The following is a 25,192-nucleotide window of genomic DNA, read 5'->3' on the forward strand; positions in this document are numbered from 1 at the left end:
TAAACAGTACATTGCATAATGACTGCAATTAGCACCACTGAAGGAACAATGGGCTGGGAGGGCAGTTCCTTGATTATTAATATGCGATGAGTTTATACGATTCGGGAAAACCTGCAGTCAGAGGGTCAGAGATTTCTGGTCCACGTGTACACAGTAAATGTTCTGAGGAGCATAAACAGCTCGTAGAAGCCGCTCAAACATCTCAATCTTGTCATGGATCAACATGGAGTATGCAATGGGGAAATCTTTCTCTTCCTCACTGAGAGGAGCTGTGATGAAACCTCTTTCTTCAACGTAAACTTGACAGTTGACTGTTGCATTAATGTAGAAGTCCTCAGAAAAAACATTCTTCTTTTTCTTGGATGACAGAAGCCTTCCTAATTCACCTTCCTTACCTTTCACATCACCAGTGATAATAGTCGAACAACCAGGCAGATCAGCTGAGAACTGAGGAAGTATTTGCAGATCAGACGATGACTGTTCAGAGCCAAATCTCCAAAGAGCAAAAGAAAAGAACAAAACCATCAAGATAAGAAAAAGATTTCTTAACATACGACCCTTTGTAAAATACATATCCTTGTTTGAAAGGGACTGCCACACAGGTGACTTTGTCTTCAGTGCAGGTTACAGTTTGACGAAATGGTGAGAGGCTGCACTGTTTCATTACATAAAGAAGTATCTAAAACTAAGGTGTGGAAAACCTAAAAAAAAATCCGAGACCGTTTTGCCTGTTGCATAGTTGAGCATCAACACTACTAATGCCGCTGACAGAGTAGTGTTAAATGCAATCAGATAACATTACCAAGTTGTTTGTTGAAGTTGTTTGTTTCAGGATCTTCTACGGGTGTAACTTAGAAAGGACTTTCTACTTACAACAAACAACGCAAACTTCACTTATAATGAATTACACTTTTAATTCATTGTAAGTTTTACTCAATGGTCACATTTTCCTAGTGGGCAGTGGGTCATGGCCTAAAGCTTTGAAACGCAGCACTGATTCCAGACACCTTATGGCAACATCATCAACCTCTGGATCAAACTTATTTGCAAACAGGTGGTGTTGTTTCAGGAGCCATGGGAGGTCACCCGCTCCATACACACAAATAGATCTTCTGTAAACACCAGTGCATGGGTAATATGGGGCTCCTTTATTCATATCTCCTGCTGAATACGACCACTTCACTGCCCGAGCCAAAGCTAGCATGTCTGACATGTCATACTTCACATTTTGGGGCATTGACCCAGGAACAGAGGGCATCCTCTGCAGGGTGGCCCACAAGTGCTCATCAGGGCTGTATGTGTCCTTCTCCCACTCCAGAAACTTCTGAACCTCTCTGTCCTCCATCACATGTTCCACAAAAGCTCTTGTGACCACAAAGTAGGCATTTCCTGAGAACATGGGGATGCTGATTGGTGGGGCACTTTTCCAGACATATGTGCCGATAACTTTGTTGGTGACTTTGTGGTGATACTGCCAACGACCTTTCTTGCGTCTAGGAGTGGCTTCAGACTCCATGCTGTTCCTCCCATTGAGAAGCTTCAGTGCCCTCACCATCTCTCTGTTTGTTTTGATGGGGAAGTCTGTCCCACAGGTGTTAAGCAGGTACCTCCAGTTGATGTGAGTATTTAGCAGATCTTTCATGCAATTCAGATCTGCCTGTACTCTGAACCACGAGGCATATACCACTCTTTCTAATTTACTGGCTACAAACACATTAGGAAAGCATGAAGCAATCGCAGCCACAGCCTTCTTGAATGTTGCAGAGGATTTCTGGTCCACGTGTACACAGTAAATGTTCTGAGGAACATAAATAGCTCGTAGAAGCCGCTCAAACATCTCAATCTTGTCATGGATCACCATGGAGTATGCAATGGGGAAATCTTTCTCTTCCTCACTGAGAGGAGCTGTGATGAAACCTCTTTTTTCAATGTAAGCCTGACAGTTCACTGTTGCGTTAATGTAGAAGTCCTCAGAAAAAACATTCTTCTTTTTCTTGGATGACAGAAGCCCTTCTAATTCACATTGCTTGCCTCCAGGGATAAGAGCCAACTTACCAGGCAGATCAGCTGAGAACTGAGGAAGTATTTGCAGATCAGACGATGACTGTTCAGAGCCAAATCTCCAAAGAGCAAAAGAAAAGAACAAAACCATCAAGGTAAGAAAAAGATTTCTTAACATACAACGCTTCTTAAAATACATATCCTTGTTTGAAAGGGACTGCCGCACAGGTGACTTTGTCTTCAGTGCAGGTTACAGTTCGACTAAATGGTGAGAGGCTGCACTGTTTCATTACATAAGGAAATATGTCAAACTAAGGTGTGGAAAACCGAAAAACATTCCTGGAATATTTTACAGTTTGCAGAATTGTATTCAACTCTACTGATGACACTGATAGACCAGATGACACTGATAACATTACCAGGATGACAGGGTTTAAGGCAGTTATTTCAAGGCATTCAAACAGTGTAAATTAGAAAAGATTTTCTCTTTCCAACAAACAAGTTTAACTTACAGTATATGACCAATTCACTGTTTCACAAGCACGACTTTAATATCAAGTTGAAAAAAAAAAACCCATATACATTTACACAAACGTGTATGATCTGTACTGTTTCACGTGTCTAAGAATTTCCATTATACAGATACAGGCACTTCATAGAATAAATATTCACCTGAAGTCAAAAGAAACATACCAAAGAAAATTACTGCTGCGTTCTCTTTTACACATTAACTATTTTAACTTTGACTACGTGTCCGTCTTGATACTGAGCATCCCGAAACATTCCTCAATTACTCTGAGCTCTAAATGCATCTAAGAATGACTAAAACGGATGTTTCATTACATAAGGAAGTCTGTAAATCTAAGGTGTGGAAAACCTAAAAAATATCCGAGACCATTTTTGCCTGTTGCATAGTTGAGCATCAACACTACTAATGCCGCTTTTAGAGTAGTGTTAAATGCAATCAGATAACATTACCAAGAAGAGCGAGTATAATGAAGTTGTTTGTTTCAGGATCTTCTACGGGTGTAACTTAGAAAGGACTTTCTACTTACAACAAACAACGCAAACTTCACTTATAATGAATGACACTTTTAATTCATTGTAAGTTTTACTCAATGGTCACATTTTCCTAGTGGACAGTGGGTCATGGACTAAAGCTTTGAAACGCAGCACTGATTCCAGACACCTTATGGCAACATCATCAACCTCTGGATCAAACTTATTTGCAAACAGGTGGTGTTGTTTCAGGAGCCATGGGAGGTCACCCGCTCCATACACACAAATAGCTCTTCTGTAAACACCAGTGCATGGGTAATATGGGGCTCCCTTATTCATATCTCCTGCTGAATACGACCACTTCACTGCCCGAGCCAAAGCTAGCATGTCTGACATGTCATACTTCCCATTTTGGGGCATTGACCCAGGAACAGAGGGCATCCTCTGCAGGGTGGCCCACAAGTGCTCATCAGGGCTGTATGTGTCCTTCTCCCACTCCAGAAACTTCTGAACCTCTCTGTCCTCCATCACATGTTCCACAAAAGCTCTTGTGACCACAAAGTAGGCATTTCCTGAGAACATGGGGATGCTGATTGGTGGGTCACTTTTCCTCACATTTGTGTTGATAACACTCTTTGTGATATTGTGGTGATACTGCCAACGACCTTTCTTGTAGCCAGAAGTCACCTCGGACTCCATGCTGTTCCTCCCATTGAGAAGCTTCAGTGCCCTCACCATCTCTCTGTTTGTTTTGATGGGGAAGTCTGTCCCACAGGTGTTAAGCAGGTACCTCCAGTTGATGTGAGTATTTAGCAGATCTTTCATGCAATTCAGATCTGCCTGTACTCTGAACCACGAGGCATATACCACTCTTTCTAATTTACTGGCTACAAACACATTAGGAAAGCATGAAGCAATCGCAGCCACAGCCTTCATGAATGATGCAGAGGAGTTCTGGTCCACGTGTACACAGTAAATGTTCTGAGGAGCATAAACAGCTCGTAGAAGCCGCTCAAACATCTCAATCTTGTCATGGATCACCATGGAGTATGCAATGGGGAAATCTTTCTCTTCCTCACTGAGAGGAGCTGTGATGAAACCTCTTTCTTCAACGTAAACTTGACAGTTGACTGTTGCATTAATGTAGAAGTCCTCAGAAAAAACATTCTTCTTTTTCTTGGATGACAGAAGCCTTTCTAATTCACCTTCCTTACCTTTCACATCACCAGTGATAATAGTCGAACAACCAGGCAGATCAGCTGAGAACTGAGGAGGTATTTGCAGATCAGACGATGACTGTTCAGAGCCAAATGTCCAAAGAGCAAAAGAAAGGAACAAAACCATCAAGGTAAGAAAAAGATTTCTTAACATACGACCCTTTGTAAAATACATATCCTTGTTTGAAAGGGACTGCCACACAGGTGACTTTGTCTTCAGTGCAGGTTACAGTTCGACTAAATGGTGAGAGGCTGCACTGTTTCATTACATTAGGAAATATGTAAAACTAAGGTGTGGAAAACCAAAAAACATTCCTGGAGTATTTTACAGTTTGCAGAATTGTATTCAACTCTACTGATGCCACTGATAGACCAGATGACACTGATAACATTACCAGGATGACAGGGTTTAAGGCAGTTGTTTCAAGGCATTCAAACGATGTAAATTAGAAAAGATTTTCTCTTTCCAACAAACAAGTTTAACTTACAGTATATGACCAATTCACTGTTTCACAAGCACGACTTTAATATCAAGTTGAAAAAAAAAACCCATATACATTTACACAAACGTGTATGATCTGTACTGTTTCACGTGTCTAAGAATTTCCATTATACAGATACAGGCACTTCATAGAATAAATATTCACCTGAAGTCAAAAGAAACATACCAAAGAAAATTACTGCTGCATTCTCTTTTACACATTAACTATTTTAACTTTGACTACGTGTCCGTCTTGATACTGAGCATCCCGAAACATTCCTCAATTACTCTGAGCTCTAAATGCATCTAAGAATGACTAAAACGGATGTTCTCATCCACATCCTGGTCTGCATCTGTGTCCTGCTCGTGGATGAAGCTGTAACGCCGATAAACGGATCCACCTTTGCTGGTGTACACCACATCTACCTCATCTCCGCTATCTGGCTCGGGCACGCCGTGGGGCATGTTAATGTTCGCACTACCACTCAATCTCTCATAGCTTCGTTTCCAACAAAGCCTCTTCCTAGCATGGGCTTTAACCAAGACAAATACAGCCAGAGTCAAACCAATTGCCAGCAGCAGAGCAATAGGCAAGGCAGCTGAGGTGTGCTTCAGAGTTCTGGAGGACAAACTCATATCGGTTTCCTGGATGTCTCCTGATTTAGGCTGGGGGGCCTCCACACACAGTGCTAGAAAAAACACAAAATTCCTTTAGTAAACTGTCACATCTATACACTTTTCTTTCGCTTATGAAAGACAGCATCACTACCTGAGCGGCTGTCACAAACACAGCAATTGGTGTAATTGCCTCCAGTCTGACAGCATGGAGCACAACGGTTCTCCACAGCATGAAGAGCAGAGTCAGTGTGACAAGTCAGACAGTGGTCAGGTCCGGGGCCGTAGCAATGCCTGCATGACTTGTTGCAAGGCTTGCATGTTTCCTACAATCGAACAGTTAGATACAGACATTAGATAAAAGGTTATGCCAGAGGTTATGTTATGCTCTGAAGAGAATGGAAGGCAAATAGCCCAGCCTGTTTCACCACTATCAGTTCTAACCTGACAATTCAGTATGTCAGTATTACTCACTGTTAATCCTGTTTTACTACATCCTGGTTTTGAGAGGATGTCTATGTACTTTCTTTTGTGTACTGTCACAAGCTAGTAGGCATACAGCAAACATCCGTGGTAGCTCGCTTACGAATATATGTGGCAGCCAAACTAAAATATTAATTTGGATCAGTGTTTTTTATTATTTCACTCATTTACGGTGGTGTGATCAATTAGTGTCTGTAGGCAGATTCTATGCTATCAATTTAAGCGAGAACACCTGCCATTTGCCTTTAAATACAATGGTTATGATACATAGAGTAGTACAATGACAAGACGATCATTAAGTCATAACTAGGGCTGTGCGATATGACCAAAATCTCATATCCCGATATAAGAATTCTATCGTCTGATAATGATATAAATCACAAAACTGTAACATTTTCTGTAAATTCTGTGAACTTCGGGCAGCTCGACTTGCGGGAAGTGTTTCCAGCTGGGCGTCATGTAGCTGGAGTCGAGTGTTTTAACCGATGCATGAAACGATACATTTTTAGACATAAATTGTAATGCCCGCCGTTTTCTTTGTGAGTATTTATTACACGGCATGCTGCGGGGAAAGCCTGTTCTAACGTTTGAGTCTTTTAGCACCTGGCGGCTCTTTTTTTTACTTCTCATCCGTAAATAATCTGCTCTTTCACGTGATTCAATTTATTTTGAAAAGTCTCAACAGGATCTTGAGCTTTATTGTGAAAGGTTTATGTGGAACATAAACAAGCGGACACGCGATGGTGTTACCGTTGTTGTTGCTAACCACAAAGCATAAAACAGGCGCTTGTCCATCTGTAGTGTGGTTATATTGAATATAAGAGAAATAGAGAACTTTAAGAAATTAATATAGCCACTACAGTGACCATCAAAACGATGAAAAATATTGCCGTAAACAGTTTATTTTGTGACACCACGAAACAAACAATAGCATAAAATGAAACGATAGACGTTTTTATATCGTCATATCGAACAGCCCTAATCATAACCCACCTCTTCAGAAAAGTACAGTCCCTCCTTACAGCGTGGATAGCACACTTTGTCCTGTAGCATGCTGCCCCAGTCACAAGTCAAGCAGCCCTGAGGAGAGGCATCTGCAAACACACATACAGGCACTGAGCAGATACCTAATGAGAAAGTGAATCCACGATATTGACAGTTTGGAAATATAAAGTACAGTCAGAAATTATTCAAGCCCCAGTTCAGGGTCAAAGGTGGTGGTGGTGGCAACCCAGTTCATCACACTGTGAGAACAAGCCAGAGTAACTGGAGAGACCCATGCAGACATCCACATATAGAAGGACTCTAGACTGGATTCAAATCCAGGACCCTGTGAGGTAACAGTCTTACCCAGCATACCACCATTTAGTATCCGAAAACCATTTACAGTCAACAGTCAGTCTACAAAATAAAAAATAAAGTAACAATTGAGGGTTCCCCCCCCCCCCATTTAATACTACTGAATGAAGCTGTGCTGCTAGATACTGTACCCAGATCACTGGAGTGCTGCTATAATGCATATTCTATTTGTCCCATGTCACCACAGGTTCTCTGGAGGTCACCAGGTTCCTAACCACCTTTAGTACCACGATCTTGCTCTCATGATTCCTCAGTTTGGGAATCGTTTGTCTACAGGAAGAGTGCTTGTTGCTCCAAATGTGCTCCCTGTAAGAATATGGATCTGTGCCTCCACACAGTCATGTCTACAAGCACTTTAGGGAGGGCTTTTGAGTTCCTTTTGCTTCCCCTTTGATTTTGTTTTCATGTGCCAATCAAGGTACAGAAACATCTCAAAGATGATTAAGAGAAAGAGAGACTCCTGAGTTAAAATGAAAGCAAATGGTCTAAATAGTTACATCAGTGTTACATTTCAGAAGGAATTTTATTTTTCTGTTTGCTGAACTGAAATTAAATGAAATGATTAGAACAAAAAGCTGTATGTAACACAGTAAAATAAATAACATGTAAAAAACATGCCTGAATGCTTAAAAATGGGTTTCTGTTGACTCACTGGTTTGACATTTCACCTCTACCTACCTATGCATGTCTGACAACTGATATGACATTTTTTGCAGATGTCGTTAGACTGATAGAAGCGGTGTGGGCAGCGTTCGACACACAGCTTGGTGCCTTTCAGCTCCAGCAGAGGAGGGGAACATGCCCTGCAAGACTCGGGCCCCGGTCCTGTACACAGCTCACAGGACTGGTGACATTTATGACACTGGGAGCCCTCCCTGTAATACCTGAAGAAATGCATAAAAAAATGGGTTAAAACATTTCCTTCATGTTTGTCAAATATGTAACTGATAAAAAAAAAAAAAAGCTTTAAGAAAAAGTTACTTTGCTGCTGAAGAAGGAGAAACCACGTTACACCCTTTCTTCCTAAGAAACTTTGGTTCACTTCCAAAACAAATACTGTATTATCTCTAGTTTGGTGTCACTGAAGCATAAAGGTCTGTTTGCAGAAATTGTTTGTCTACTTGAGGTAAACATTTCACAAATAGTAACAGAGCTTTCTACCCAGTGGGACAATGGGTGACACAGAGCTGAAGGAGCCGCAGATATCCTGGAGAACACGTAAGACAATCTCTTGGTGATGCACTAGTGCAAGAGGAACACACGTGGTCACAAGGCAAACAGAGTCCCAACATCTTTCCATCAGCTTCCTGCCTTGTGGTATACGTGCCATCAGGACACATATTAACACATGTGCTGTCTGGAAAAAAAGCATACAGCAACAGAGTTAGCACCTTAACTTGGTGGCGTACTCACTTCAGAGAAGCAACCAGTACAACTGCATAAATCTGTTTAACCTGAAATTGTCAAATAGTCTTACAAAAGCCATTATTATGAAGCCAGCTGTGAGAGCACTAAATGCAAAAGCAAAGTCTATAACTTGGGCCAAAAATTTCATTAGTGATTAAAATGAGAAAAGGCTTTTTCAAACACCTGTAGAGCTAACAGTTAAAAGATAAATGATTCAGATTTGTTTTGTCTTTGCATGATAAATCAACTTTAAAACAATCAGTTTTGTGCTGATTTTCATTTATACCACAAATCACCTCTGTGTCTGCACATAAACCTGTTGAAAATGCTCACTGTAAAGATATCTGGGGACAGCACAGGTCTGGCATTCATCGTTGCCTGGCCCCTCACACGAAAGACAGTGTCGGTGGCAACCCTTGCAGGTGAACTGGTCGTTGTGTAGGTAGGTCCCCGGTGGGCAGGCCGTATCACCCGTCACACCACACAGTAACGTGTTTGGATCCAACACGAGTCCTCTCTCGCACTGGGTGCACTCGTTGGCGTCCGGCCCGGTGCAGCTAAGGCAAGTCTGGTGGCACTCTAAATACAACCAAGCAAAGCAGATTGCAACACCTTCATGTCACATTACCACATTTACACAAGAGGGTACAATAATCATGTTTTAGAGGTGAATGGATTTCATTTTAAGCAAATAGCTTATTTCATTATCACTCAGTTGTGAGTTTAGTAATTGCTTTTGGCCATTGCATTAACCTCCCTTTGTTACACATTTTCTGTTTTATTTTATTTTTAACGCTTATTCAAGCTTTAACATTATTCAAGGTAATTAGTATGGAAAAGAAAGTCTAATAGAAGGTGTGAGGAAAAAATTGGATGATCTCGCTTTCAAGGTTTTTTCTTTGTGTACTTGGTGTGGACTTCTAGTGCACGCTTTATAGACTGTTCTGTGTGAGTGCCATTCTAACCACTCCATGGACCTCAAGCACAGCGCAAACATTTAACTTTCTGAGTCTAGCGCAAACATTTAACTTTCTGAGTCTAGCTAACCTAACTTTCATGTCTGTGGACATTAGTGTGTGTGGAGTCCACAGTGTTCAAACCTCAAGGCGGCACATGTGCATTTTGGTTTTTTTTATTATACTTTTACAGAGCTTGCACCTTAAATTTGTCTGATTCTCTGTGGTGAGCTTTACTATATTACGCTGAGCTGTCTAAGGGAGAGAAACTTTAGCATCTCCACTGTGCTACGTGGTGTTGTCACCACTGGCCCAACTCTGGCATATTTGGCTCCTGGTGAGTTTATCCTCTTCCCCAAAATGAAAGACAAGTTGAAGGGTCACACTTCTAACGTTGTGGAGGAGATCCAGAACCGATTGCTGATATACAAATTCAAGTGGTGGGAATAGGAGCTGTACAGTGAAAAAATCAGCAGTTCCGCTGAAACGAATGTGGTGCTGCAAGCTGATCTATTTTACATTATGATCTAATTTATACAGTAGTATAGGTACGACTGTATAAACACTACAGTATAGTATAGATACTATAATACTGCAGGACTGGGAGTAAACTGCTTTTAAAAAGTCTGTGCCAGATTTTTTCCGAAACATTGCCTCCAGCACATGAAATAAACACTAAAACTAATACAAACTAAACTAAAAGGCAACATTTTCAAACAGTAAAACCAAAACTGAAAATAGCAAACCCACTCTGGAAACTAAATGAAACTCTGAAATCAAAGAATCAAATAAAAATGAATCAGAAAATACAATAATAATAACTCTGGGCTTCTTTTACATCAATTCCCTAAAAACTACGACATGGAAAGGGTCAGTTTGATCAATTACCCAGAGTATTATGCATGATTATTGCAACACATCTACATGTTAATTTATCCAACTACCGTACTTATTCAAAGGGATATCCCAACTCTATATTACACAGATGCAAGTCCTGTGAGTCAAAGTACTTTCAGCAACACATTGTGAAAAAACATTAGAGAATATTACTTGTGGGGTTATCTTAACATTATCTTAAAAGTTCTGGTGGTGCCAGTAGTACCCCTCAGGCTCCTAGTAGATGCACCTATGGTATAAATGTGAAAATCCTATGTTGCTTTGTTCTGAAGTTATCACATTCACAAGATCTTCTGACCTTGAGGTCGAGGTCGCCGAGATTTGAAGTTTTCTGAAATTTTTAGTTAATAATTAATTAATTAAATAATAATAATAATTAAATAATTAATAATTTTATCAATTTAAAAGTCTTAGGTGGTTTCCTTCTCGAGTTATCACATTCATAAACTTGAGTGTTCGTGCCAGCCACCCGCTCCGCAAGGTGACAACCACACCCCATCAGCCTTTTACGGCTGAGGGATAAAAACAAATAACTTTGCAACACTGCAGAATTCCTGCTACTAGGAAGGTCAAATCCAAAACTCGAACAGAGGTAATATCATTGGATTTAAATGAAATGAAATTTGACAGTTGCATTTCATAGTTGCTACAGTTTCAATTTCTAAAATTTCAATTTCATCAAAATTGAATAAATATTAAAATGATTAAATGATTAAAGTGTATTTTAATCATTTTGACATCTGAATTTATGGTCTTTGAACTGACGTAGTAGCATCATGAAAACTAGAAAGAATTCTCGCTGTAGAACGGTGAAGCCGTAACAAGAAAACTCCACATATTTGGTGTTTAAAACCAAATCAAATCTGTGAATCCAGGTGCTCACCTTGACACTCCATAGCTGCAGTCTCATAGTAAGTACCAGCGGGGCAGTCCTTTGAGCATACACCTTTATAGAGCTTGGGGCTGTAGGTTGAGCAGGTCTCACAATCATCTGCTGAAGGCCCTGAACAGCTGCCACACGTAGGGTGGCACTGACCGCAGCGGCCCTCCTCCATGTCCTCATAATAGCCCACAGGACAACTAGCCTTACACTCACCGTTCAGCATCAAGTAGAGGAAACTGCACCCTGGAGGGGTGAAAAATTTATAACACAAATCTCTCACCTGTATCGAACATTATATCTTTTAAATCTGCTGACTGTGCTAATAACTCACGGAAGCAGGTCCTGTCATCTGAGCAAACTTCACAGTGGGGAGGACATCGTCTGCAGGTACCATCATCTGCAGGATACATTCCCAGCGAACAGTTGAGTCTACACATGCCACTCTCCAGGTAGTAGCCGTCAGCACAGGACAGACACTGGGATTTGATGTCATCACAGGTGAGACAGGAGCTATCACAGGCTTCACACGACCCCTCTGCTGTCTCAAAGAAACCTCTAAAGAAAAACAAAACAAAAATAACCCCAATACGGTTGGGAGAAAACAAAAGAGAAGCGAAGCACGAAGAAGATCGTGTCATCATTGCATAGCTCCGTGTTTGTTTCACCACTTATCAAACTGCTTACTCTGGGCAATTGGACCAGCACCGGCCTTGGTGGAGAAAAAGTTTATCGGTGCCTTTGGAACAGCTGATGCAGTTATCACTGGTGTCCACACAGGCCTCACAGCTGGGAGAGCAGTCCTCACACAGCTGAGTGGCAGAGTTCGCATATGAGCCAGGTGGACACTGCTCTACGCAGGAACTGTCCTGGTCCAGGAAATATCCTGTGAAGCACAAATACACACACATCCACACTCGCACGATTGGCATCAAGAATTAACATCGCGATTAAGATAGTTTACTCTGAAAAGCTAAAAGCAGTAAATATTACCTTTAAAACAAGAAGAACAATCCAGTGCCTGTGGGCCAAAACAGGTCTTACAGGAAACATTGCACGTGTGACATTCACCATATTTCCCTGGATGGAAAAGAATATACATACAGCACACAGCTTGTTTTAACCATCCCCACCACAAGAGGGAACCATAACAAGATTTAGTGTCTCAGGCACAAATAGACTGTATAAGAAAGGGCTCTGGGCAGAAATAAACAGAAATGATTGATAATCAGGAGCTTTTGGACTATTGCATTCTGTATTCAAAAGCAAACATTAAGAAAAGGTATTGCTCTAAAACCATTCATGTTCAGTGTTGCCTAAGGATAAAACAGGCACTAGTGTTTTAAAAAAAACAAAACAAAAACACTAAATTGCAAATGCGCAATAACAGCTCTTGGCTCAAAGTGACAGCACTGGTCAGTTTTACAGATATGTGAATGACACCTGTGTTAAAATCGAAACCTAAGAAGTAGAATGTTTTAAATGAAGCTGTTTCCTTACAATAGCAGTATATAGCTTGGAAAAATACTTGATGGCTGAATGCGAACTGCTCCTGACGAAGCTGGCTTATCCACACGCGTAAGCAAATAATGAAACCAATGATGTGGAAATTAAAACAATCGACTTATTAACCGTATATGGCTGATAACAAGAACAATGGAGTATTGTATCCAAGTGCTGGTGACACAGACACAAAAGAGAAGGGGCTAGAGAGGTAGATGCTTGAGGCAGATGACCCCAGAGGTCCTTCAGCAGGGTTCAAGCTTGTGGGCTCAGCAGCAAGTATCAACTTCCTAAAGTGTCCTTGAGCAAGACGATGAATCCCTCCACATTTCTGGGACAGTGTACTGACCTCCAGTGTCACCCAAAGGAGAAAAGCAATCATTTCCACCCGAGATTCAGAGAAGTATCGTGTTACGAGTGTTATCTGCGATTCAGCTATGACCTGATATGTCATTCTGTCCTTTTGTTCGTAAATTTGTAAATCTGTAATTTACCTGGATTACAGTGGATCACATAAAACTTCTTTTTTAACCAGCCTAAGTCAGCTTTCACCGTGCTTCCTCTACTTACCATCAAAATACTGTCCCTGTGGGCAGTTAATGTGAGGACACTGTCCATGTACAGGAAAATTCCCACCAGGACAAAGGTCGCAGTCTGTTGCACGAGGTCCGTGGCATGTCTGGCACGAGCTGTGGCAAGACTGACAGCGCCACCCGCTGGAGTCGCTGAAGGTTTGCTGAGGACACTTTTTAATGCATTGTCCCTCTGACACAGACACAGAAGCACAGAGAGGGACTAATGTTATTACGACATTATTCCATTACAGCATTTCTTCTATACTGACAATCTTAAAAACATGGATGCTATAGCAGACAAAAGCACTTCTCTACATGTTCTCTTCTACTTTTTTCTGTAGAAATAAGTCAAGAGAAACCATAAGAAGTTACTTTGATTTGTAAAAACACTATTTATTCTTTAAATTGTGCTGATAAACTTATTCTCATAAGTGAGCTGTTCACTGCTGCGTAAATCCTTCTCCTTTGCCCTTATAGGATCACTCTCTCTCCAAATTCCATCTGACTGCCCAGGCACAAAACAATGACCTAGATTTTTTTTTTTTTTTTGAAACTGGACCTTGTAGCTGGAGAAGGTGGAGGCCGATTAGTGCAGCAGTGGGCTCGCCAACCTTTCTTTACTATAGTTTTGTTTCCAGGCTTTATTTACAGTCTCCAACCTTTTTCTCCCACGCCTACAGAACACAAAAACACAATCCCTTCTTCTTTGTTTGCATAAATCATACATTTGCATATCTTATGTTACAGATTTGCTTAAATGAACATGTTTTGCAAGCCAAATTAAGACTCAGAGTGCTTTCATTTGTCTTTGGTTAGTCTCAAAAACAACGTGATTAAAGAATATATTGAATATACTCTTTTAGTATGGTATGGAACATCTGCATCATTTAGTATACTGATAGTAAGGAAAGCATAGATATATGATTGTTATTTGCTTCTACCGTTGAGGAAGTAACCAGGCTGGCAGGCAAAGCAGTGCGTGTTATTCCTGCAGTCTTCACATGGTGCTGGGCAGGAGAGACAGACACGCCTGCCTCTGTCCTCATAGGTGCTCTGAGGACAATGTCTGCGACACTGGTGCCTGAAACTGTAGAGAAAGGTTCATTGAAAATCTTCCATTAGTTTCTTTAACTTGTTTGCACGTGGTGAGCAATAAGAATCCCTGGCAATTAGCAAAGTATTTTTCCTCAGTAGAACTTTTAATAGGTCAGTGACTGCATTACTTGAACTCCCTGCCACAGCTATTAAATGAAAGTAGACTCTGTTTTGCAAAGCAAACATGCTGAACAGAACTATTGTGATATCAAAAAAGCCAATGAAAAGCACCATGATCTGATGGCAGCAGAAACACAAGGTATACCGCACACAAGTGGTAATCCCAACATGCATTGTGTCAGTAAGCCGCACACCTGTAGATGAATTGTTGACTTCAGAGCACTCCTCTCCCAACTCGTGCAGTTTAGACGAACAACAGTAGGGACAGGAAGCACAATGTAGGCTGGCTTTCTTCAAGCATATTGTGGTTCTACTTTCTTCTTAAGGCGAAAAGATAATTGGTGTTTTATTTGTAGCCCGCAGGTATGGGGTGATTTCTGTCATTAACCTATCCTATCAGTCCTTCGGGGCTTAACTGTCTTATTAAACATGAGACAGCTGCCCCAGAAACGAGCTTTAAAAAAAGTGAAGATTTGATTTGCAAAGATGTCACGCTAAAACATTAAAGAAAGAGGGACTTAGCCAAGCAGCAAATAAGCCACTAACATATGTGATGCAGCATCTTGTGTAGCCTATTCCACCACCTTCCTACATAAGGGAACCTGACCAGTGACAGCCCAACCTGCCCTTCCTACTGCGTTGCCGTGGATCTGGTGCTAAGATGTGGGGGTTGTTTGAAGAGGAACAGCTGGAGGCGCCACGATGCATCCATCAAGTGGTTCACAATAGCAGCTGGTACAAACCAGGCCCCATTTCTTGCCAGGAAAAACTACTCTGCTTTAAAATCTGCAGGATGTTTAAGAATCCCCCTGTGCAAACACCAGGCTATCCATTCCAGAAGAGCACATTTGCATTTCCAACGCAACTTCTGTTTAGGTCTTTTACTCCTGGACTTTGTTAGTAAGGAAGAAAATATACTGCAGGTAGTCTCAGAAAAGAGAAAGCCCCGGGAAATGAAGGATTTAAATTATAGTGAGAATGAATCACAGCAATTTTTGGTTTTGCTGCACTTCTTTGGTTCCTTGGGGAGGAAAGTAAATGCCAATAAATACCAAACATCCATCATGCTGTGATTTCTTTTAAAAGGCGGCGTTTAATGCAAGAGTAACACTGGACTCACTGATTCATGGTTATGCCAAAGCTGTCGAACTTTAACATTTTTCACTACCAGCAAAATCTCAAAAGGAGGAATTTCTTTTAGTGCTCGAAACTGTCACAATCTGTCGCAGTGTGGCTGTTTTTCCAATTTATAATAGCTCCCTGCTGGATTATATTTATTTTATTTTTGTCTGCTACACATGTAGATATATAATAGCTATAACAACATAAAATGCTAAGATGAACAGTCATATTGAATCTCTAAAACCATACTTTTAAAGAAAACTACACAAGCAGATGCAGAAAAATAGACTATCCCAATAAACCTGTGTAGCATCCACAAAAGCAGGTGCTGTATTTTCTTGCAGCTCTTCCATGTTTTTCTCTACTCCTTACACATAAGAACACTTTGTTAAGTCTCTTCTGAGCTCAAAACCAAGGCTCAGGTAACAGCGTATGATTCTGAATGGAAGGTAACCTGATTCACACGATTCCAGGAGGCCTAAACTCGAGGGAGGAGTGCACAATTGGGGGGTCTGTTCTGGCTCTATAACTTGTGTTACACACTGCGTCCAATTGATAAGCTGGTGTAAACAGGAATATAGATGCAATTTTCTGTAGAGGCAAGAAAGCTAAGCATATTCTGATAAGCAATTTGTGAAATGGTTGGCCATATAATGCCTCACAGTGCATGTAGATTTACAAGACCCGTTTTTTGTTGTTGTTGTTTTTTTTCCTGCAAAGCAATACCATTGAATGTAAAAAACAATTACAGGGTCATTGTGAGGTTAATTGCTTCTTGGCAGCATATTTAATCTCCATAAAAAAAGAAAAACTGTTTGAAAAATCATAAAGCATAGCATGCAAAAGCATAACTGTTCCATGCCGGATAAACAAATAACTAAGTCGAGTTTTCTCATTTTACTATTTGCAACATTTCAGACCTTTTGAACTCAAATTTATAAGCATAAACTGATTAACTAATTTTAAAACTGTTAAAAATCAGAAAAGAAATTACAAAAAATAATGATTTCAATTTTTTGTGTTTTTTACTAATAATTACTAATATTCAAACTAATAGAAAATACCTGTCAAATCCATAAACAATGAAAAGATAATTGCCAATTGACGCTGTTGTCTGTGGATGATTTCAGAGCAGAACAGGAGGAAAACACAGTTATCAAAATATAATAATAAGGTAAGAAAAAAAACACTCACAGAAAGTAACCTTCAACACAGCTGCTACAGATCTCTGGGTCTTCTGGGAACAGAGGAGAAAAGGTAATTAATTAGCATTCATAGGGAGAAACAAACTGCATTGTGCTCCTTTATCAGCGTTTTAATATACATCGCTAAACAGTAATGGTGTGTGGGCCTCATACAGAAAGCATGTTTACCTGTGTAACATGTTTTGCAGCCAATTTCACAGTCAATGCACTCTCCTGTATCAGGGTCCTGCACCTGCCCTGAAACACAGAGGTCCAGAATACTGAATGCCTCTCTGTTAGGCAAAGATATCGCCTCCACAAAAACTCTGTTTTGCACTTACCTATGCCGCAGAGTGCTGTTTGGCAGACCCCATTGTGAAGTTTGTAATGTCCTCGACACTTGGCACATATGTTGCCATCTGTGCACAGTTCACAATTGGCTATGCAGGGCAGGCAGGCATAGTGACCCCTGTCAGGATAGAATCCCCGTGGGCAGTGTGTCCGACAGCGACCTTGGTGGAGGAAACGTTCCTGTCCGTCTTCATCTGAGGAGGAAGAGGAGGTCACGGAGGAGCTGTTAGCATACTCTATTTTCCCTTATCATAAAAATGCTGTTTGCCGTATTCTGAGAGTGAAAAACATTCAGATTCTCCTAATAAATACAGAGGTAAGCTTTAATCTTTTCTTCATCTGACAGCCAGTCGGATGAAGGAAAGTTAAAAAGACACTGCAACTGTGTAAAAGTAAGTGCCTAATGAAAGATGAGGATTGCTGAGGGAATCTGTGGCAACTGCTGGGAGGTGCTGGATTCAGAGATTTCACATGCATATTTAATAAAAACAGAGAATAGCGGCAGGCGAATGGAAGGCATAAAGATCATTATAAACTGACTGCAGACAGCAACAGTGCCAGATCACTTGTGGACTGATGCTCCAACTAATATAAACACTGGCAATTAGCGGGAGACCAGAGATCAGAGCTGTAAGCAGAGACAGCCTTGTGTTGGCCCTCATGATTAATGCTCTGCCACCTGCCACTAGCCTAGCAAGGCACCTGTGGCACCTGAGGCATCTCTGAGAGCAGCCGAGTTACAGCATTGTCTCATCTGCTCAGCGCCACACAGAAGACGTGTGAGACAGGGAGGAGAGCGGCTGCAAGCTGCTGCCTCTCTTATCCTTCCACTTCCTCAATCACAGCATGATCAGAAAAATATGGCACATGACAACCAAGCATAGGTCCACCCAGCAACAATGTATAGTAAGAGAATCAGTAGTGTGTGTTCAAGGGAGGGAGAGTGTGAGGGAAGGAGGGACAGAGTTGCAGCTTTTGCAGGTTGAGCCTAGTCAACAGCACTACTTCCAGCTCTTCCAGATATTTTTTCCCTGTTCTGATTAACAAAGGCCTCTTTCTGACACGATCACATTACACCGTGAAAACTCGGGTGAAAAACGATCATACATTCATACATTCAACCCTTCCCTATTTCAGAGGTAGCCAGCAAGTCCTACAGCCAGCCTCTCTGATTGTTTAACAAGAGTAAATGGTAAACCAGAGCTGAATGCTCCTCATCGAACAAAAGCCTTTTTTAAAGAGCTGGGTAATCATTAAATAGACTAGTAAAAAAAAAAAAAACTGGATTACTGAGTCGTCAACAGGTCTTTGTCATAATCTGGTATAGGTGTGGTAAAATAATAACAAATTATAATAAAATCCTTTAAAAAAACAATTATATGAACAATGGCATGCAAATTTAGTGCTCTCATGTCCTCATTTCATAGGTACTGTGTTGGATCTTTTTGCCAATGATGATGAAAACTTAAGTTATTGTCACATAAGATACACGACTTTAAAAAAATCCGTGGGTATATCAAATGCACTGCAAGCTAGTGTGTGTGGAAAATGTAATGGATATTTAATAAAAATCGCCTTTTTTTCATTTGAGAAAGCCATCAACAACAGCCCTATATTCACCGCGTTATACGTGCTAAGAAAATCCTACTCACAAACTCCACAGGTAGTGCATTCAAACAGCTCGTGTCCGTAGCACTCGGAGCAGGTGGGATGACACAGGACACACTGGTTCTTCAGCATAAACTGGCCACTCGGACAGGGCGACGAGGGTTTACATCCAGTAAATCCAACGCAGAAGACCAGGAGAATGACAAACGCGACGGAAGACCTCATGGCTGTGCCCGAGGACTTTCGGTTGAAAGTGAGAAAGACGGCAAACAGTGAGGACTGTCTCCAAAGACGCAGTGTCCGTGCGGCAGGTAAAGCTGGCGGATCGATATGGGGACTCGGTGTGAGGCACCAGCCCAGAGATAACTTGCTGGACCAGTTCAAGTGAAACACTGGACAATGAGAATGGACCGCGGTGAGCATTTAGTCAACGAGCCAAAGAAAATGAGAAAACACCCAGTCTCTGTGAGTCACGATAGATAGATAGATAAATGATTTCCCCAGCACTGGAATGTAGATCCCAAACCAAACGTCTACCTGTTAGGTACGTCTATTAAAATAACACCTTGGAGAATTTGTTTCTTGTAGAAACTCGAGATTTTGCCTGTGTATGACAGAACTTTAAAGAAAAATGAAAAAAAAAAAAGATAAAAAAAAAAAAAAAGATTTCCTAACCTATTGTCTAACCCATTAGCCCAGAGGTCTACTTCACCACCACCATCGTCACCTAATTTGACATCAGTAATAAACATTATGTAGACTGATCCCCCTTTTTCTATCTTATTTTTTGTTTTAAAGTAATTAAAACATAACATTTAGAAGCCTTGTGAAATGTATGGCAGATTTATATATCCACGGGTGTTCCTAATAAAGGGGTAAATGAGTGCAGCAGTCTTCAGTGTGCTTTTAATCTCAGGAGAATAGCTTTGCAGTCACTGGAGTTTCGTACAGGCTGTGATTACGCTGGCTTTTCATTTCTTTCCTTCTTTTTTTTTCTTTATTGGTTCATGCACAGCGGCCTCTGGCGGCCAAATGATGGACGCGCATGCGAGGGCGTGTGCAAAAAAGGGCTCGTAAGAGGCAGACGTCACGCGGCTACTGGAGGAGGCGTGGCTTGGTTCTGCTGCAGCGGAGAGAAACATGACATGGGGATGAGCGAGAGAGAGGGAGTGAGTGACACAGCCTGATAGGAATAAACGGCTCGTCAGAGGTCTGGACTCCAAACGCTATGATGGGGAGCCATGACTGAAGGCAGAACGGTAAGAGACACGGATGGTTTCATCTCCTTTTACATGTACGTCTATGCTGTATTTCGCACACACGGCGCGACACGTAGATTTGGTAGTGAGCACAAAAGGCTGCCACTGCAGACAGGTGCACCTGCCTTTATGGGAGTACGTGCCTCGATGCATTCAACTTCAGCTCCTGTGCGAATACCTTTAATTTTCTTTGGACGAAGACAAACGCACCGAGGCCACATATTTCCTCGACGGTCTGGGATGCTGTAAACATGGACCTCAATGCTTAGTCACAGACCTTTGTGATGTAGCAATATAATATAGGCTTCATCCGAGGCAGCTGGGTATATATGTTTGCAGCCTAGCCTTAAATCACTTTTTAAAATAAAATAAAATAAATATCCTATTAGGTTTATGAGGCTGTGAAACCGTGAAGGTTATAATATGTATATTTTCTGAGTATTCCAGACATGGGATATTAATCATTCCAATGTTTTTTTTTTTCTTTTTTCTTTTGGAGGGCCAGGTGGCTTTACATGGAGATGGTGGTAAAATGCATAACGGCTGGTTGTTTTATATTAAATCACAGCAATCTCACTTTCAGCTGAAGCCAAACAATAAGTGCAAACACCACTGCCTCTTTCATTCTGGTGCCTGTATGCTTCTCTTATTGTTGGCCTGGTTGACAAAACCTACCAGCTCTGCCTGCCTGTAAAGATAGTGAGGCCACTGATTCATTGCTGTGGTATTTTTAAAACACATTCACGTCCTCTGACAAAGACCTACATAATAACACCTCTTCTATCACTAATTATATTTGAGCTAGTTGCAACGCTGGTGTAATAAACACCACATAAATATGCAAGATTAGATTTCCGATCAAGTCAACTTTGCTTTCTTAACTTTGCCTCCTAGCCAGGTCTTTACTGCCGGGTTTTAAACTCCTGTGGCTGCTGACAGCAGGCGGGTGTGATTTGGAGATAGCTTGAATAGTCGAGGGTAGAGCTACAAAGCTTGGGCCCGTGGCTGCAAGACCAGGCCAGGCCAGGCCAATGCCAGCTTCGTGGAGGGCTTCGGTGCAGCAGGGCACTGGGGAGAGGGCACTTGGCACCTGATCAGTTACCACAGTGAATTCTGTTCCTGTCAGTGGCATTTATCTACAGAAAAGCAGAGCAGAGATGACGGCTGTTGTTGAACTCAGTTGGGCTTTCATGTCACCGAGGCAGTGCCGCTTTATCAAACTGCTCTTCGGCTGATACAGAATGACACCTCCTTGCAAACATCGGTGCCAGTTCCACTACCTACTCGAAAACCTCAGCAGAGAAATTCCCTTCACAACGCATCACTATGGAAAAAAAACCAACAACATTAGATGCATAATAAATGCAACATTTCAGATATTCAGCATTTTACAGCATTTCATGCATATTTTGCATCAGAAACAAGTTCTAATTAAAGTGTTTCTACACTGGTATTAATGTACACAATCAAAAAATATAGATGGGAAGAAGAATCCATCTCCGTGCTTGATGCCCCAAAGTTTAGTGCTTTAGAGGAGATGAAATGAGTCAAGTGCCCATGGTAATCATGGCCAATCACTGACTGCGTAGCTCTGAAGTGGGGCCTGTTCTTCAGACATCTCTACAGGTGGGGAGGCAGTGTTAAGTGGTCTGTCTGCAGGCGGAGGGAGGTCAGCTAGAGGCCAAAGATGCAGGCAGAGGGGCTTCTTTCACACATCAGCATAGCAGGTAGTGGTTAGCTTTCCAGCCACTGCGCTCTGGTCCAGTGTGAGGCCTTTTTTCTTGAGGCCCTAATTCAGCACACTGTTGAATTTGCGTATGAATGAAAATATGACGTGTACCTCCAAATTACAGATCACCTGTCTCATAAAGCTCCAATAAATCCCTGCACAAGTATTTCCTTTCATACTGCGGTAAAGGCTTCATTCACAGAAGTGTTGTAATAAGATTATTGTGGAAATCCTTTATTGTAGTTTCTATATTTGTCCACGTATACTAGAAAGGGCTTGTGTTTTACAGTTTCGAGTTTTTGATGTCTGAATAACTTTAGAGCTACGTATAAGCTTGCAACCAAAATCCAAAGGGGAGCAACGCAACCTTAAGGTTCCTTAAAAATTCTGTCGTGACGAAGCGCTGACATTTTTGTGTCGTTTTTGTTTAAAGTGATAAGCTGAGACACATGCCAATCAAGCAAACACTCCCACAAAGATGGCCCTCTTTCACCTTTTATGTTGTCGAAATGAATCATTTGTCAGTCGATTAACAGGGACGGCATCCACAAGCCAAGTTTAAATGAAAAGCATTTAAATTCAGAGAATTTCAGAGCTTTCCTTTTAATGTCGAATAATGTTTAATACAGTCAGCTTTCCATGAGCGACTTAAGGTATTTTCCCCATTGTCTTCACTTTTTAATCTGATGTTTAATTTAGAAAACAACCTCTGAAACTCACTCTACTTCCTTTTATTAGCCACTTAAGAAACAACTTCTTGAATCTACCAGGTTTCAACAGATGGTTCGATATGATGTTTGCTCAAACGCAACCTGTAAGAAAGAGGGCTCAGCTGAGACAGGGGGCAACAGGAACTGGATTTTAGGCTGTAGCAAGGAGACGTATGCGTGTGAACACGTTTGTGTCTGCTCCTCCTGCACCTAATTGCATTTGTGTTGCTTGGCTTGTCTGGTGCTGAGTCTGGGAGCAGGGTGCTGCTGGAGACGTCTGCCATTGAAACATTCCCCCCTCAAGGCCTAGTGGGCACAGCCATCCCCTGTCTTGCCTCGAATCAGCAGGGGAGCAGTTTCTAAATCAAACAGAACACTGTTGCACAGGATACCCTTGGTGACTCAATTTAGATTCATGCAGGCCCACAGCGTAGGTCATTTCCATTCATTCCGAGAAATAGGTCAGGCTTCTTTTTCTCCTGCAAATTCCAGCTGTATTTGGTAGAAACTCTGTGTTTCTCCATTTTGTCACATATTAAAAGGCAAACGCACTCACGGGTACGGGTAGAGAGAAGCAGCCGTGCTGTATTTGACTGTAGTCTTCACGTCATTCATTTTCTTAAGTAGAGAAAGAAAACGCTACCCTGTCTATCACTGTCACTGCCCTGTCTTTCCTCTTTGCTTGTTAAGCCAACGAATATATCATTGAATGTTTGACGAAACCCATTCACGGACCAATCAGGAGCCAGTTCAAAAATGTCTGAGAGAAATCGACTGTGTCAGGAATAACTAGTTTTTGTTTACTTATGAACGTTTTCGCTGAACATGTTGATGTCCCCCTACATTTATAGTCACATAGCTGCAGATACTATACATTCATAATTTCACAAGAATCTGTGGTGGGAGGTGTGCTTTGATCATTTCCCTGCAGCTGGTTTCCTCCCACCAGCTTTTGGTGCATCTTTTTACATACTCTAGCTGCGTGGTCTGGACTCCATGTGAGGTCACAGTACGTGTAGGCTGGGGTCACGGAGCATTTTTTTAAAAGATGGTTTAATTGTTTCCCGTACAAAGAAGGAGTAGTGCTTCAATTTGTGCAGTTTATTTGAATTCAATGATACTTTTGAAAATACTGTGCTCGCTTTAGTCAGTTTGACAACACTAACTGCTGTGGCACGTAAGATCTTATGATTGTAATCCTCAAGGTTTCCTGGCAAATTGAACAGCTGGCTCTTGTAACCAGCCATTTGGATGTGGGGGAAGTGGCTAGCCTAGCTGTAGGGAGTTGGTAAAAGGCCAAACAACCAAAATAGCAAGATTTAAGGTGAACTTATGATCTGGTGATTCCCTAATAACTGTGTTCTGAGAAGAGACAAACTTTTAACTGGAAACAGAATTTAAAGGATCTTCTACATATGCCTTGGTGGCAGATACAACAGGGCATTCAGAGGTCCTGCTCGCTCTGTGATAATAGGTTGGTATGGGTTCAATAACATGCAAAGAGTTAGGAACACATTAGGAAAATGTGGTGTTGAAGTGAATAATGTACAGATTAATGGGAAATATAGGGAAAATTTGAGCCTTTGAAACCAAATAGTGAATCAATTAAAGGGATTTGGTGGCTCTCTTACATTGTGGGGGCATTTTGCTGGGTTCCCTTTTTCTTTAAAAGGAAGAGTCACCGCAGTTTTGTTCTATTCGCTTTCATCCTGTGACAAAACATTTCTATCCTGATCATAATTCTGATGGCCACCAAATAATAAGCAAATCTTTGGAAGAACGGTTAATTTCCACAAATGTTATGAATCAGAACAAACAAGGGGTATTTTGAAATTGTTTCCTTGGGCATCCCTCTTCACCTCGTTTGGCTAGCAACCTAATTGTCTCTCTCAAACTGCACTCGAGTTTACTTGAGTGATATATATTCATTTAATACCAAGATTATGTTCTGTTATGATTAGTTATTTGAATACTTTTTCAGCATCTTTGCATATTAAAACTTAACTGTCCTGTTAGGGTTCCTTATATTGGACAGAGGCTGTTTAGGAAGGGCTTAGCAAAGGAGAGTATAAAGGTACAAATGCTCCCTAGGGGTTTGTATACCTGACATGTTTTATTTTGAGTACTATATTAAGGATAAGGTTATGTGATACTGCCCTCTCCACCTACTTGAGTGTACATGCACAGCCATGCATGCACCCTCCCACACAATCAATCCAAAAGTGATGAAACTCTGTACAATGTTGGTATTGTGTGATGTAGATTTTGATATATAACAGGTGTCAGAATATCTTTTTATCTGTTTCCCTTCTTGTTCGAATGACCATGAAATTTCTTATTTGCCTGTGTAGTGTATTGTTTTAATAATAGATTATATTGTTACAAAGACATCTGTCAAACAGGGATTTTTGTAGGTGATTGGGTAGGAGCATCTTCAAAACAGCAGCTCTCGCAGTGGTTTGACAGTACCTATCCAAATGTGCACAAAAAAGGAGAGCCAGTGGTGACAGTGTCAAGGGTGTTAAAGGCTGACTGATCCTTTTGGGGGAGAGAGGGCTGGGTTTGCGCTCCAATTTCACAGAAGAGTTACTGTCTTGCAAATAGCTGAAGACTTAATACTAATGAAAGCTGTCAGAATATA

The 25,192-nt window shown here is 41.2% G+C and overlaps 4 protein-coding genes across 6 annotated transcripts in view; 1 reads left to right on the forward strand and 3 right to left on the reverse strand.

The window, feature by feature from the left end:
• Positions 1 to 835: 835 nt before the first annotated feature.
• Positions 836 to 2,394, reverse strand: LOC101474413 (beta-1,3-galactosyl-O-glycosyl-glycoprotein beta-1,6-N-acetylglucosaminyltransferase 3). The gene has a single exon (XM_014407869.4). The coding sequence runs from the start codon at positions 2,198 to 2,200 to the stop codon at positions 941 to 943; it is 1,260 nt and encodes a 419-aa protein (XP_014263355.3). The 5' UTR covers positions 2,201 to 2,394; the 3' UTR covers positions 836 to 940.
• Positions 2,395 to 2,533: 139 nt separating this feature from the next.
• LOC143419358 (beta-1,3-galactosyl-O-glycosyl-glycoprotein beta-1,6-N-acetylglucosaminyltransferase 3-like) lies at positions 2,534 to 4,617 on the reverse strand. The gene has a single exon (XM_076885796.1). It carries the CDS (start codon positions 4,390 to 4,392, stop codon positions 3,124 to 3,126), a length of 1,269 nt encoding a protein of 422 aa, XP_076741911.1. The 5' UTR covers positions 4,393 to 4,617; the 3' UTR covers positions 2,534 to 3,123.
• A 101-nt stretch (positions 4,618 to 4,718) lies between these two features.
• Positions 4,719 to 19,662, reverse strand: LOC101480007 (uncharacterized). 2 transcript variants are annotated; one of them, XM_004553135.6, is made up of 16 exons: positions 18,898 to 19,662; positions 17,236 to 17,439; positions 17,084 to 17,152; positions 16,905 to 16,944; positions 14,315 to 14,460; positions 13,369 to 13,563; positions 12,289 to 12,375; positions 11,983 to 12,181; positions 11,630 to 11,853; positions 11,299 to 11,541; positions 8,896 to 9,141; positions 8,317 to 8,512; positions 7,834 to 8,039; positions 6,790 to 6,890; positions 5,468 to 5,639; positions 4,719 to 5,387 (listed from the first exon to the last, which is right to left on the reverse strand). In XM_004553135.6, the coding sequence occupies exons 1-16, from the start codon at positions 19,274 to 19,276 to the stop codon at positions 5,005 to 5,007; spliced, it is 3,090 nt and encodes a 1,029-aa protein (XP_004553192.2). In that variant the 5' UTR covers positions 19,277 to 19,662; the 3' UTR covers positions 4,719 to 5,004. The 2 variants fall into 2 exon arrangements, with proteins under 2 accessions (XP_004553192.2, XP_004553191.2); XM_004553134.6 differs by having other exon boundaries at positions 16,905 to 16,947; positions 18,898 to 19,659.
• Positions 19,663 to 19,905: 243 nt separating this feature from the next.
• The window catches only part of otud7a (OTU deubiquitinase 7A), a 44,108-nt gene continuing 38,821 nt past the window's right edge, over positions 19,906 to 25,192 (forward strand). For both annotated transcript variants that reach the window (XM_004553133.4, XM_012919675.4), the window contains exon 1: positions 19,906 to 20,112. The gene's annotated coding sequence lies outside the window, so the exon portion shown is untranslated. The remainder of the gene's footprint in view (positions 20,113 to 25,192) is intronic.

The sequence above is a fragment of the Maylandia zebra genome, linkage group LG7 (assembly GCF_041146795.1).
Source record: "Maylandia zebra isolate NMK-2024a linkage group LG7, Mzebra_GT3a, whole genome shotgun sequence".
Taxonomy (NCBI): Eukaryota; Metazoa; Chordata; class Actinopteri; order Cichliformes; family Cichlidae; genus Maylandia; species Maylandia zebra.